Genomic DNA, 15,499 nt, shown 5'->3' with positions numbered 1-15,499 from the left:
GAGAGAGGACTGGACGATCGCCTGGCTTAGAAGTTTTCCTCCCTCCCCGAACCCCGTTTTCTCTTCCATTTCTTCCGCTGGCGTGTCCCCAGCGCCCACAGGTGGAAATCAACCGCCCGCGGGGCTGCGGGGCACAAAGAGGCGGCTGGCGGCTCCGCTGACCCCTTCCCGCCGGCCTGGACGAAGCCTGGGCTCGGGAGCCGCGTGATGCATCCCAAAGAAGGCGCAGAACGGCACGTGTTCTCCCCGGTGCCCGGGGCTCCCCCACCGCCGCCCAATCGCTGCGGCCGCCTCGTGCTCGGGCCGCGCCTGCCGGCCGCGGGGACTCCGTGCCCGGGGATTCGCGCCGCCGCCGCCAGCCATGCGCTTCCGCTTCGGGGTGGTGGTGCCGCCCGCCGTGGCCGGCGCCCGGCCGGAGCTGCTGGTGGTGGGGTCGCGGCCCGAGCTGGGGCATTGGGAGCCGCGCGGTGCCGTACGCCTGAGGCCGGCCGGCACCGCGGCGGGCGCCGGGGCGCTGGCGCTGCAGGAGCCCGGCCTGTGGCTCGGGGAGGTGGAGCTGGCGGCCGAGGAGGCGGCGCAGGACGGGGCGGAGCCGGGCCGCGTGGACATGTTCTGGTACAAGTTCCTGAAGCGGGAGCCGGGAGGAGAGCTCTCCTGGGAAGGTATTGCCAGCAGACGCCTGCCCCCGGCGCAGAGCGACAGCTCCGGCCCGCACCCCCAACCGGGGCCTCGGCCTCGGCCTCGGCCTCGGCCTCAAGCAGGCCCCGCAGGCCCCGGCGGCGCGCGTCCCGGGCTTTTTGCCCGCGTCCCTGCGCAGTCCCCGGGCGACCTGAGCTGACCCTGCTCTGCCGGCCACACTGTCGCCGCCAGCCGCGCCTCCGGCTTCCTACTGGTTCCCTAGACCCGTATAGCGCTCCTGGCCGCCTTCCCGCCCACTCGGTTGCCTGCCCCTCGCACCTGGTTTCCGCACACCCAGTCCTCAGCTTCTTTCCAACCGCGCCTGCGTCACGGGCCAGTGTCCTTCGTCTCCTGGCCTGGGCCCCCTTGGCCCTCCGAGTGCCCCTCGCCCTCCGAGTCCCCACTTCCCTTGGCTGCCCGGCCGCGCGCGGCTGATGGCTTCAACAGCCCAACTCCGCCTTAGTTGGGTTTTGTGTCCTCATTTTCCTGCTCTAATTCACTAAAAAAACCCCAAAACGATCCAGCCAACGAAACTAGCGTTTTCGCTAATCCTAGACAGCAACGTGCTACTTAGTTTTTTTTTTTCTTAGATATTGAGAATGAACTAATGGAAAGACGTTGAATGTTTCCCTTTTTGGATATTTTTTCTTTTTTAATCCCAGATATATGACAATTGAGACATGACCTAATTTCTTAAAATACTAAAACAATACATGCTGGTTGTAAAATAATAATAAAGAAATGTACATAGTGAAAACTTACAGTGTTTCCTCCACACATCTTAAGCACACTGCTTGTACACATATATGTATGTGATATATGCATATACTTTTTTTTACAAAAATTGCATAGTAATTCTGAATTTTTGCTTTTCTTGCCTAACAATATGTTAGGGACATCTTTCACTGTCACTACATGTAGATATATATTTTACATGTAGATATATATTTTAAATGGCAACAAATTATTCTGCATCTACCGATGTGCGTTTAGGTTCTTTTCAGTTTTCCTCTGTCGTAAACAGTAGTGGCTTAATTGAAATTCCTTTTACAGGTATCTTTGAACATTCCGAGAGTGTTTCTGCAGAGTGGATTCAAAGAAGTGAAATTATTAGGTCAAAATGCAGTCATTTTTTTTTTAACACTTCATTAAAGACTGCTAAATTATGCCCTAAAAGGGTGATAACTAATGTCGGCTCCCGCCAACAGTGTCTGAATTGAGACAGCCCCTTTCTTTAAAGGAAATGTGCAAGGTTGTAGACTGGAGTGGGTGTGACTCAATAGTTGAAGTCAATTAAATGAATGTCTCTTTAGAAGTTTATATGGAAAAAAAAAATGGGCCATTTAGCCTGTAATGATGTAGAAACAAAGAATCAGTAAAGAAGATTAGAGTGGAATGTGTTTATATATTATCCTTGTTCTCCTTTTGTACCTCACTGGGCTTATGGTCTGGTAGCATTTATTGGTCTGTTATTTTACCATGACAGAATTGAAAGATACCCTCTTCAGTTTATCCTTTCTTTACAGAATATTACTATTATTCATAGTATTGTAGAATTATTTTTTAAATAAAATAATATATGATAATTGTAATAAAAATGCAAATGGTGTGAAACAAAGATCTTCCCTTTCCCTAGTTCTTTTCTTTAGCTTTTCTGATAGTCCTCCTTATGCTGTTAATAGTTTGCTTATGTTGCTATTTCTTAAGGTATCATAAACTTTTGTTTTAAATTTTTCTAATAGTTACCATATAAGTTATATATAATTTTAAAAGTTAAAATTAGGCAATAGATATTGACACCTACTGGATGCCCATAAAATTAACCATCACACCTGTTATGAAATATGAGGAATTTAGCTCAAGTTCATTCCCTGTCTTCCCTGCTGATATTTTTTTACTATTATTTTCAGTTTTTTTTGATAAATATTTTTCTTTACCATCCAAGCAGGAATTATTTTCAGTTTTGTATTAAAAATTGACTGTTGACTTTCTAGGAAGTTACTCCTATAAGAGAGGATAAGAAAAATATTACACATTTCTTCCTGTCTCACTTTGGTTTATTATGACTTTTACATTATCAAGTTTTATATAATTTATATTCTATTTTCTAATTGTTACAGTGCCTTCTTGTTTAAGGTAAATAGCCTGATTCTAAACATCGTAAATTAACAGAGAGCTTTATGAGAAGCAGGGTGGCCAAGTGTTTAAGAGCAAGGATTCTGGAGCCAGATTGCCTGGGCTCACCAACCAGTGTGGGATTTGAGGCGTGTCACCTCAGCTCACAATGAAAGGACCAAGCTGCCTAATAAATGAACTGTATTTTGTAGAATAGGATATATATTAAGAACTTAGAAGAGGACATATGGTAAATGTTAAATAAGGGCTAGTTATTATTTTTTACTATGATTATTAGGAAACCACGCAGTGCAATTAGGCTCGTAAACAAGGAAATAAAATTTTGTGACATGCAAACTGTACCACTTCAAGGAAAAATTCTCTTTTCTTCACTATAAATCATGTTCAGATTTTACTTAAAATGGTACTAGAATTTGTTTTACTTCATATTTGGACTGTAATGTTCTTCTACAACTTATTTAAAAATTTGTTATTAATTTTTTTGACAGAAGAGTTAAACCGGTTCTCACAATGTCCTAGCTTAATTGCACTACTTGATGAATGCATATTGCTTATTTCTTGGAAATAGAATTTTTTCCTTGAAGAATTAGGATTCCTGTTCTAATTTTCACTTTTCACTAATATATGGCTTTCTGATATATATATATGTGTTTCTGATATATGTATTAGTTTTATATAAAGTATTGACTATTGACTTTCTATTATATAGAAAGTTCATTCTTATAATCTTATTATGCAGGAAGTTACTCCTATATGAGAGGATAAGAAAAATAGCTTACTTACACATTCCTCTCCCTTCCTTACTTTGGCATACACACACACACACACACACACACACACACACACACACACACACACACACACACACACACACACACACACACACATCTTAGCTGTAAACCTGAGACTTTAAAGAAAACAATCGAACTCATATGTTAGTTGCACTGTTTTAAATGGTATATCTTCCTCTTTCTTAAAAACCTTAATCATTTCTTTGGATAATTTTCCAGAAGTGGTAAAATCAGAGAGAAAATATCTGAGTCCTCAAATTCCTAAAATGTCTTTATTTGGCTTTCCCACTTGATTGATCATTTGGTACAATATTCTGGTCTTAAAATAATTTTTCCTTTGAAGACTTTGCCTCAGTAATTTCTAGCTGATAATTATCAGCTGTCGCTGATAATTCTGATGTCAAACTAAGCCCATTCCTGTTAGCAGTCTGTTTTATCACTTGGCACTTGGTTGGCTCTTTAAATTCCAGGAATTGTTTCCTTCAACTCAGGGAAATTTTCTATGATTTCTTTCTCTTTTTTTTTGTTGTTCATTAAAAAAATTTCTTCTAAAAAATGACATACATGTGCAGAATGTGCAGTTTTGTTACATAAGTATTGTACATGTGCCATGGTGGTTTGCTGCACCTGTTGACCCGTTCTCTAAGTTCCCTCCCCTCAACCCCCACCCACCAACAGGCCCTGGTGTGTGATGTTCCCCTCTCTGTGTCCATGTGTTCTCTATGTTCAGCTCCCACTTATGAGTGAGAACATGCGGTGTTTGGTTTTCTGTTCCTGTGTTCTCATTAGTCATTGGGCACTTAGGCTGGTTCCATATCTTTGCAACTGTGAATTTTGCTGCTATAAACATACATGTGTTCTGTAGTCAATTGTTTTTTCAGGATGGCTTTTTTATTCTATTGATTTTTCTCCAGCATCTGGTAGTCCTTGGATATCCATTCATTTTTATGAATGAAGGATATGCTGATCAGTAGGGGTAGCTGTGCTGGTTTTCTGTTGAAGTTGTTATGTTTACTGAAAACCTCCTCTAAATGGGAGAACACTCATGGAATACTGTGTAATTTGGCAGATTTTGTGAAGGATAAAATTCCGCTCAGGGTGTGTGGCTGGGGAGCCAGTAGGCTTCAGATCGTTATCGTTGGCAAAGTAAAAAGAACTTTATCATGAGATGAGATCATTTAGTATATTTTATTGTTGAATGGAGTTTCCTTTTTCTTTACCTGTAGGTCTGTTGGGTGGGTCTGTAGACATCACAGGATTTGTTTCACCCAGTCTCCAGCTCCTATACCCACACTAGGGTCCTTTCCAGGAAACCCTTTCCCTACTGTGTTTAGAGCATGCTTATTCCATGTTGGTGATTTGGGAACATGGAATAATGGGAAGGGGTTGAAGGAGGCAGGTGGGAAACCTTTCTTTCAACTCCTCTCCAGGCTGACATGTGTTTGTTAGGTTTCCTCTTTCATGTTGCTTTTCTAGAAGACCTCCGTAACTACCTACTGATTCTTTCTCGTAACATCTGTTCATTTTTCTTGTATCACTTATTACAGTCTAAAAATCACATTAACTATGCTGGATTGGAGTCTTTAATTGCAAGTGATAGAAACTGAATGTGAACCAGTCTAAAAATAATTTTAAAAAATCAGTTCATGTAACCAAACTGAAAGAAGCATGGAGTACAGCCTCTCTCTCCTCACTTGCTTTCTAGCTCTCACTCTCTCGTTCTCAGATTTGCTTTTCTCAGGTCTTGGCTTTATTTTCTCAAGATAATTGACTCTATCAAGCTAGGCTTTCCCACAAGAAGCTCAGGACTATATGCCTAAATTGGATGTCACGTGCAGTGTCACACTGTATTCTCTTGGCTTTTCCCTTAAGGCAACAAGATGGCTGCTGCAGCTCTGTTCATCACATTTGCATTTAGTGGAATAAGGGAGAAGGAAGAGTGGAAGAGTCATCCTTAGGTATTTCCTATAATCTAGGAAGCAGAAGTTCACCAGAATACCTCCACACTCCCACTTTGTTTTATGTTTAGAATTGGCCAGAACTATTGTGTTTGACTACCTCTGCTGCAGAAGAGACTGGGTGTATTAGTCAGTTCTTGCATTGCTATAAAGAAGTACCTGAGATTGGGTAATTTATAATGATAAGAGGTTTAATTGGCTCGTGGTTTTGCAAGCTGTACAGGAGACATGGCTGGGGAGGCCTCAGGAAACTAACAAGTATGGCAGAAGATGAAGGGGAAGCAGGGACGATTGGCATGGCTGGAGCAGGAGGAAGAGAGAAAGAGGGGGAAGTGCTACACACTTTTAAACAACTAGATCCCATGAGAACCTACTCACTATCATCATGAGAATAGCAAGGGGGAAGTCCACCCCCATGATTTAATCACCTTCCACCAGGCCCTTCCTCCAACATTAGGAATTACAATTCAGACATGAGATTTGGGCAGGGACACAAATCTAAACCATATCATTCCACCTCCGGCCCCTCCCAAATCTCATGTCCTCACACTGTAAAATACAATCTTTTCTTCTCAACAGTCCCCCAAAGTCTCAGCTTATTTCAGCATTAACTCAGAAGTTCACAGTCCAAAGTCTCATCTGAGACAAGGCAAGTCGCTTTTGGCTAGGAGCCTGTAAAATCAAAACCACTTAATTACTTCCAAGTTACAATGGGGGTACAGACATTGGCTAAGTACTCCCATTCCAAAAGGGAGACGTTAGTCAAAACAAAGGGGTTATAGGCCCCACGCAAGTCCAAAACCTAGCAGAGCAGCCATAAAATCTTAAAGTTCCAAAATAATCTCTTTTGACTCCATGTCTCACACCCAGGTAACATTGATGCGAGGGGTGGGCTTTCAAGGCCATGGGCATCTCTGCCCCTGTGGCTTTGCAGGGTGCAGCCCCCATGGCTGCTTTCATGAGCTGGTATTGAGTGCCTGTGGCTTTTCCAGGCCTATGGTGCAAGCTGTTGATGAATCTACCATTGTGGTGTCTAGAGGACAGTGGCCTTCTTTTCATAGCTCCAGTAGGCAGTGCCCCAGTGGGAACTCTGTTTGGGGGTTCCAACTCAACATTTCCCCTGTGCACTGCCTTAGTAGAGGTTCTCACTGAGGGCTCTGCTGCTGCAGCAGACTTCTGCCTGGATATCTAGGTATTTCCAAATATCCTCTGAAATCTAGGTGGAGGCTCCCAAGCCTAAACTGTTGCCCTCTGTGCACTAGCTGGCTTAACATCACATGGAAGCTTCCGAGGATTATGGCTTGCACCCTCTGGAGCAGTGGACTGAGACATATCTGGGACCCTTTTAACCAAGGCTGGAGGTGGAGAAGCTGGGATTCAGGGAGCAGTGTCCTGAGGTTGCACAGGGTAGTGAGGCCCTGGGCCTATGAAACTTTTTCCCTCCTAGGCCTCCAGGCTTGTGGTGAGAGGGGCTGCTATGGAGGTCTCTGAAATGCCTTCCAGGCCTTTTCTACACTGTGTTAGCTATTAATATACAACTCCTCTTTACTTATGCAAGTTTCTACAGCTGGCTTGAATTCCCTAAAAATGGGTTTTTCTTTTCTACCACATGGCAAGGCTGCAAATTTTCCAAGCTTTTATGCTCTGCTTCCCTTTTAAGTATAAGTTCCAGTTTCAGATCATCTCTTTGCTCATAAATATGTGCATATGCTGTTAGAAGCAGCCAGACCACATCTTGAATGCTTTGCTGCTTAGAAATTTCTTCCACCAGATACCCTAAATCATCTTTCTCAAGTTCAGATTTCCACAAATCTCTAGAGCAGGAGCACAATGCTGCCAGTCTCTTTGCTAAAGCACAACATGAGTGACTACTGTAGTTCCCAGTAAGTTCCTTATCTCCATCTGAGACCACCTCAGCCTGGACTTCACTGTCCATATCAGTATCAGCATTTTGGTCACAACCATTCAACAAGTCTCCAGGAAGTTCCAAACTTTCCTTCATCCTCCTGCTTCCTCTGAGTCCTCCAAACTGTCCCAACCTCTGCCCAACACCCAGTTCTAAAGCTGCTTCCATATTTTAAGGTATCTTTATAGTAATGCACCTCTTCCCAGAAACAGTTTTCTGTATTAGTCAGTTCTTGCATTACTATAAAGAATGACCTAAGACTGAGTGATTTATAAAGAAAAGAAGTTTAATTGGCTCATGATTCTCCAGGCTGTACAGGAAGCATGGCTTGGGAGGTCCAGGAAACTTACAAACATGGCAGAAGGCAAAGGGGAAGCAGGCACGTCCTACATGGCTGGAGCAGGAGGAATAGAGAGAAGGGGGAAGTGCTACACACTTTTAAACAACCAGATCTCATGAGAACTCACTTTCACAAGAACAGCAAGGAAGAAGTCTGCCCCCGTGATTCAGTCGTCTCTCACCAGGCGCCTCCTTCAACATTGGGGATTACTGTTCAGACATGAGATTTGGGTGGGGACAAAAATCCAAACCATATCACTGGGAAAGTGCTTTATTTAAGCCAGCATATTCCTTCTCTGAAAAAATTAGGGTATTGATTACCAAGAAGAATGAGTAGAGTAGATTTTAGGTAGGCAGCTAACAATGCATGCTACAGTTTAAAACAAAAGATATATACAACATTTATTTGTGTATTTATTGGTTTTTATCTGCTACCAGATTGTGAACTCTGTGAGTGTAGGGACTATGTGTATTTTATTCATTCTTTTATATCCTGCAATTGTAGTTGATACATAGTAGTAGCTGCTCAATAAATATTGGTTTGATGAATAGAGCACGGAACAGAAAGCGATGGAGGTTTTTTTTTTTTTTATCATGGGCTAATTACTTTTTAGGTGCTTTCAATTAAATTACCCTTTGTCCTCACAACAACACTGCAAGGCAGATATTCATTTCTCTGTTATATAAATAAGAAGATTGAGACTTTCTTCTAGGTCTAATCTGCTGTGAATCCCATCCAGTGAAATTTTATTTTCAGATACTGTATTTCTCATCTCTAGAAGTTCCATTCAGTATTCTTGTGCATCTTTTTCTTTTGTTCTCATTTAGTTTATGTTTTTCTTTAAATTCATGACCATGTTGAAGATATAGCCAGAGTCTTTATCTTCTCGTTTCCTTATATATGTAATATTTGGGTGTGGTTTCTATTGACTAATTTTTCTAACAGTTATTGATAGTATTTGACTACTTCTTTCCATGCCTTTTTGAGTAACCATAGCTGAGCTTTATTTGTGGATTATTTTAAGGTATGATAAATTATATTACATGTATTTTTAAGAATAAACTGTTTAGAATAATTTTAGATTTACAGAAAAGTTGCAAAGATAGTACAGAGAGTTCTTATATACTCCTTACCCAGTTTCCTCTGTTGTTAATATTTTATATTAGTATGACACTTGTGAGAATTAAGGAACCAATATTGATACATGATTATTAACTAGGATCCAGATTTCATTCATATTTCATTATTTTTACTTAACATACTTTTTCTCTTCCAAAACCTTATCTGTATGACCACATTAGATTTATTATTTATGACTGTGATAGTTTCTCAGACTTTATGTATTTCTGCAATGACCTTAAAAGTTTTGAATAGTATTCATCAGGTATTTTGCAGAAATTTGCTCAATTGGGATTTTTCTGGTGTTTTTTTCTCATCATTAGACTTGGATTATGGGTTTTTGGGAAGACCATCGAAGAAAAGTGCCTGCCTTATTACATCATATCAAGGATCTATACTATTAACATGACTTACTACCGTTTGTGATGACTTTAATCATGTAGTTGAAGTCATATTTGTTAGTTTTCTCTGCTGTAAAAGTTGTGTTTTCCCCATATTTCCATACTGTAGTCTTTCAGAAGAAGTCACTGTGCAGGGCTCACGTTTAAAAAGTGAGAAGTTATGTTCTGCCTGCTTGAGGGCAGAATATCTACATTAATTTTCTGGAATGTATTTATATGGAGGATTTGTCTCTTCTCCCTCATTTATTTACCTATTCAATTATTTATATATATATGAATTCACAGATATTATTTTATACTTTGGTTTAAATATCTTACTACTTTATTTTCTTGTTCAGTTTATTTCAGGTTTGGCCATTGAGAACTCTTTCGGTGACTTCTCTTCTGTGTCTCTTTGACATCCCCCCATCTTTGTGTGTGTGATTTTTAGTTTGTTTTTGAGCACTTCCTTACTTTCTGGCACTACAAGGTGCTCTGAGATCATCTTTTATGTTTCCTTCCTCCACACTAAAATTGGACATTTCTCCAAGGAGCTCTGTTTGATTTTATTTTAGAATGGTATTAGAAATCAAGATCTGGGCAGTGAGTGTGCCTCTTCCTTCTGGGATATTGTTGCTTGTAGGCCTTCTTAGCTGGCAAAACAAAGAAATATATGTTTATATTAATTATGTATATATATGGGAAATATATTCTTTGTAATATAAAGTTCTGTGGATTTTGATAATGCACAGTGTCATGTATTCATTATGATAGTCTCATTTAGACTACTTTCACCTCCCTAGAAACTCCTCTTTTGTCTATTCAACCCTTCCCACTCCTCAAACCCTTGGCAACCACTGATCTGTTTACCATCTCCATAGTTTTGCCTTTCCACAGTGTCAAGTAATTAGAATCGTACAGTGTGTAGCCTTTTCAGACTGGCTTCTGTCACTTAACAATATGTTTAATATCTATCTATGTTTTTTTCTGTAGCTGTAATTTCTTTTTATTGCTGAATGATATTCCATTATATGTATGTTCCACATTTTGTTTATTTGCCTATTGAAAGACATCTTGATTGCTTCCAGGTTTGGATGATTATGAATAAACATTGGTGTGCAGATTTTTGTGTAGGTATGAATTTTTATATCAGTGGGTAGATATCTAGGAGTGGGTTTGCTGAATCATATGATAAGACTACTCAGCATTGTAAGAAACTGCCAAACCACCTTTTAGAGTGGCCTAGTATTTTTCATTTCCACTGGCATAGAATGAGAGTTCCTGTTCCACATTTTCATCAGCGTCGATGTTGTTAGTGTTTTGGATTTTAACTACTGTAATAGGTGCATAGTGGTATCTCATTGTTTAGATGTGCAATTCTGTAATAAATGATATTGAGCATTGTTTTATATACTTATTTGCCATCTGTATATATTCTTTGGGTGTCTGTTCAGATCTTTTCATTTTTAAATTCATGAGTTTTAAGAGTTCTGTGTATATTTTGGATACAAGTCTTTGAGAGATGGGTGATTTGCAAATATTTTCTCTCAGTGTGTGACTTATTTTTTATTGTAGCAGTGTTCATTGCAAAACAAAACTATTAATAAAATCCAACAACTTTTTTTTTCTTTCATGGATTATGCTTTTGGTATTGAATAAAAAAACTCTTCTCCAAATCCAAGGGCATCTAGTTTTTCTTCTATGTTATTTTTGGAAGTTTTTACATATGTATATATTTATAAGCCATTTTCTGTTAATTTTTATGTTTTATATAAGGTCTGTGGCTAGGTTCTTTTTGCTCCCCATATGGACATCCACTTGTTCCAGCACCATTTGTTGAAAATAATGTCCATTATTTTTTAAATTGTCTTTATTAGAAACCACCTGACTTTATTTGCATATGTCCATTTCTGTGCTCTCTATTCAGTTCTATATGTCTGTTTTTTTTGAAACCAGTATCACTCTCTGTTCATTACTGTAGGTTTATACTAATCTTGAAATAGTGTAGTGTGAATCTTCCAACTTTGTTCTTGTTCTTCAAAATTGTGTTGGCTCTTCTTGGTCATTTGCTTTTCCAAATACTTTTTAGATTCAGTTGTTGACTTGTACAAAATAGCTTGCTATGATTTTGTGTTGAAGCTATAGATCGAGTTCAGAAGAACTGACATCTTAACAATATTGAGTTTTCCAACTTATGAACATAGAGTATTTCTCCAGTTTTGTTAGATTTATAGATAAGGGTTTTTGGTGTGCTATTTTAAATAGTATATTTAGTTTTTCTTAAACAATTAAATTTCGGTTGTTCTTTGCTGATATCTAGGAAATAAATTAACTTTTGTATCTATTGATTTTTGTTTGCATGCTGGCCATTGTAATTTCCATTGTTTCATAGAGTTGGGATTAGTTTCTGACAGTTAAGTTACTTGTGGATTAGCTTGTTCTATGTGAGGTTCCTCTTGAAGGTTTACAAAGGCAGGTCTCTAGGAAGGTTGGTGCAGCCCCACTATTAAGCAATGAACTCTGGGTTCTTTACTGAATGCCTCATGTATTCAGTGACCCAAGATTTCCTCACTCTGTCTAGTGGAGACTAAAATGTTTCCCAGTTCTGTGTAAGCTCTGCAAGTTGTCTGGCTTACAATTTTCAGAAATTTTTCGTTTCTTGCCATTTGTTCTTCGTATGACTCTGTCAGAGTTTACCTTATGCATCCACAGATTGACATGCAGCCAAAGAATCTAGGAAACTTTTATGCAGATTTATGGACTTCTTTGTCTGCATAGCTTTCTCATCTCTGGTATTTAACTCTCACTTTGTTCTCCCCAAATGTGAGAGAAAGCCCTGCATCCCTATGTCATGGTTTGGAAACGCCCTGAAGTCAGAAATCCATGGCATTTATATCATTCATCTTGTTTGTTTTCTTCTCTTAGAGATTATAGTCCTGTACTGCCCTTTATTCAACATTCAAAAACAATTATTCTATGAATTTTGCCATTTCTCTAGTTGTTCTTATTGTAGGCAGGAACAGAAATCTCTACTGATTTTTAAAAATTTTGCAGGCATATATTTGTCCAGCATATTCTTAAATTTTTTGCAAAATAATAAGTCCTGATTTTGTTATTTAACTTATTTCTAATTTTTTTTGTATACTTGTGTATTTTTGTGTTCTGTGTGTATGTATATGTGTATAGTCTAAACTATATCTTTCTTGTGAAATTAGATTATTTGTTTTGGAACTCTCTTCCTTCATGCTGAAAATCCTTAACTCTAATTATAATGTGCCATTAGATTGACATGTCCCCACTCAGTGATACTCTGGATGAGGTTTTATATTCTTAGATTTTAATGGCCATAAATTCAGCCTTCAAATTATCACTATTTTTTTACTCCACTCTTTCATTTGCCCTGCACAAACTGTAATTTACCGTCATTTCATATTACCTTTGTGCTACAACGTTTATGTTAGAGCATATTTGATATATAAAAATTTTGAATCCTTAAATAATCTATTATAATTTAAGAAGATTAAATAAATCAACATGAAATTTTATGTCTTTAAAATAACACATTTGTTTGCGAAGGCAGCCATAATCAAGTACTTCACCGCTGGGTAGTTTAAATAACAGAAATTTATGGTTCCACAGATCTGAAGCCTAAAGGCCCAAAATGAAGGTGCTGTCAGAGTTGGTTTCTTATGAAAGCTGTGAGGTAATTATCTGTTCCAGGCCTCTTTCTTTGGTTTATAGATGGCTATCTTCTCCCTGCCTCTTAACACCCATCTTCTCTTTTTGTGTCTCTGTGCCCAAATTTCTTCTTATAAAGGCACTAATCATATTGGACTGGGGCCACCCCTAATTACCTCATTTTAACTTTATTACCACTGTAAACACCCTATCTTCAAATAAGATCACATTCTGAGGATCTAGGAGTTAGGACTTTTATATGAATTTTGGGGGACACAGCTCAACCCGTAACAGAGTAAATCTTTTCTAATATTTCATTCACCAAATTATTCTAACATTTCAGGTGTTATGATTTAGTATTCCCTTCCATACCACATCACCTCTACTAGGCAGGACATGGAAATTTGGCAAGTAAATTTTAATATCCCATATACAAACTCTGAGCTCTGGAACTTAATAGGGAGAAGTTCTTTGTATTTGTGTAGGATGTGTGGTATCTTTGTATTATCAGTAAGAAGAGAATTGAGAGAAAATGCCAACAAAACTGGGAGGTGAGTAGAGACTCTGTTTATTCCAACTGGTCCTTTTCCTTGACATTTCTATTAATTCCCCCATCCTTCTTTTCCAAAAGAATATTCATTTAATGTGTTGTTTCAGCCAAAATGATTCAGAGTTTTTGAGAACATTATCAGGAAATACATTCAAATCCAGATGAAAAGTCTTTTCCCTTACTCTTGGATCAAACCGGTCTTCTACAAATCCAAAATAAAATTGTGCCAGACTAGAATAATCCAGGTGTATAAATTGCTACAGTTTCTCATTCTGTCTTCCCCCGTATCTGATCTTCCATCATTTGCCAGGGTTAATGAGAGCTGAAATGATATTACTTGTTACTTTTAGATGATTTGTTCATGTTCCATAGAAGCAGAATGGATGTTCTAATATTAGGGGAAATTAAAGAAAGTACTGTTGCATGCTCACAGGTTAGAAAAGACAAAAGTTATGAACTTTTCCCCCCAAAAGGTACTAAAGCAACTACAATGTTATGAAGTGTTGTTTGGTGACCTACCAGAAACAAAATAATAGTTTGGATGAAGTACAATCTTAAACCAGTATAACATATTTTATGATGTCTAGAGAAATAATAGGCATCTGATAGGGATTTTTTATTTGTGTAAAAGTAATGCTCATGTGTTTGAGATGTGAGAGTGAATGTGTTTGAGATGTGTGAATGAATTGTGAATGAGGGAGAGTGAATGCTCATGCGTTTGAGTTGTGAGAATGAGTTGTGCTTGCAGAAAGCCAGTAAACAGATAGTTCAGTGAGATAAGAGCTGTCTTAGGAGATTGCATCTTTTTCTGAAAGAGCTAGGGTAAGGCTGACAGGTCAAGATTGACTGTCTGGGCCTCTACCAGGTGTGAGAAGTCTTAGTACCATTGTTGGTCCCAGGACTTCTGTTCCAGTAAGCTCATTAAAATGTTTTATTTTTCCAACACCATCACCAATTTGAGTTTCTGGAATATCTTCTAAGTTTTTATCTGGAATATCTTCTAAGTTTTTTGCTCTGATGCTGGCATCCTGGGCAAAATCCAGATAGCTCAGGCCTGTAGTGCAGCCAGTACATACAGGGTTGAGAAGCCCAACAGTTTCAATTTCATGATCTTTATGTTTTTAAATGGTAAATTGTAATGCCACATGAATGTAGCATTTTATCCTGAATTTTAGCTAACTAAAACTTGAGATAATTAAGGGAACGATTTTTTTTCTTTTTTATTTGACAGGGTCTGGCTCTGTCACCCAGGCTGGAGTACAGTGGCATACTCTTGGCTCACTGCAGCCTCCACCTCCCAGGCTCAAGCCATCCTCCTACGTCAGCTTCCCAAGTAGCTGAAACCACAGGCATGTTTCACCATGGCCAGCTAATTTTTGTATTTTTTAGTAGAAATGAGGTTTCGCCATGTTGCCCAGGCTGGTCTCGAACTCCTGAAGCACAAGTGATCCACCTGCCTAGGCGACCCAAAGTAATGGGATTACAGGTGTGAGCCACTGCACCTGGTCAGGTTATTATACAATTATTGTCTTTTAAACCTTAGTCATAACTGTTTCTATGAGCAAAGAGAAATTTTACCATAGTTTCATCTATTACCAACATTTCTCAACATTATATTTGTAGATTTTATGAACTCTGTATGTCTGGAAGAAGTTAGCATAACATTTACATTCATGCCTTTTGCCATAAAATACCAAAATATTACCATCTCTATTGTTTGGAGTCAGCAAAAGTCTATCTGTTTGATGAATATGACAATCAGTACTTGGCAGAATTCCAGAACTGGAACAATCTGGAGCCCCACATATGGAAAACAATATTTGGGGGTCACACTGTTAGTTCCATCATCTTCGATTTAGAACTATCTTTAATTTCACCTATGGACTTCTGAGGTAAAAATAATTCTGAATGTTGTACAAAAAGACATTGGTTTAAAGTGTTGCTTTAACACTTAACTAGTTCA

The 15,499-nt window shown here is 39.0% G+C and overlaps 1 protein-coding gene across 2 annotated transcripts in view; it reads left to right on the top strand.

Annotated features, from left to right (window-relative positions):
- Positions 1–243: 243 nt before the first annotated feature.
- The window catches only part of EPM2A (EPM2A glucan phosphatase, laforin), a 100,025-nt gene continuing 84,769 nt past the window's right edge, over positions 244–15,499 (top strand). The window contains exon 1 of one of the 2 annotated variants that reach the window (XM_054490306.2): positions 244–662. In XM_054490306.2, the coding sequence (XP_054346281.1) occupies positions 362–662 (301 nt within the window). In that variant the 5' untranslated portion in view covers positions 244–361. The remainder of the gene's footprint in view (positions 663–15,499) is intronic. The other variant, XM_054490304.2, reaches the window with a different exon arrangement.

This window comes from Pongo pygmaeus, chromosome 5, assembly GCF_028885625.2.
Source record: "Pongo pygmaeus isolate AG05252 chromosome 5, NHGRI_mPonPyg2-v2.0_pri, whole genome shotgun sequence".
Lineage (NCBI taxonomy): Eukaryota > Metazoa > Chordata > Mammalia > Primates > Hominidae > Pongo > Pongo pygmaeus.
The sequence above is the reverse complement of the archived record's forward strand: the minus strand, read 5'-3'. Positions and strand labels throughout refer to the sequence as shown.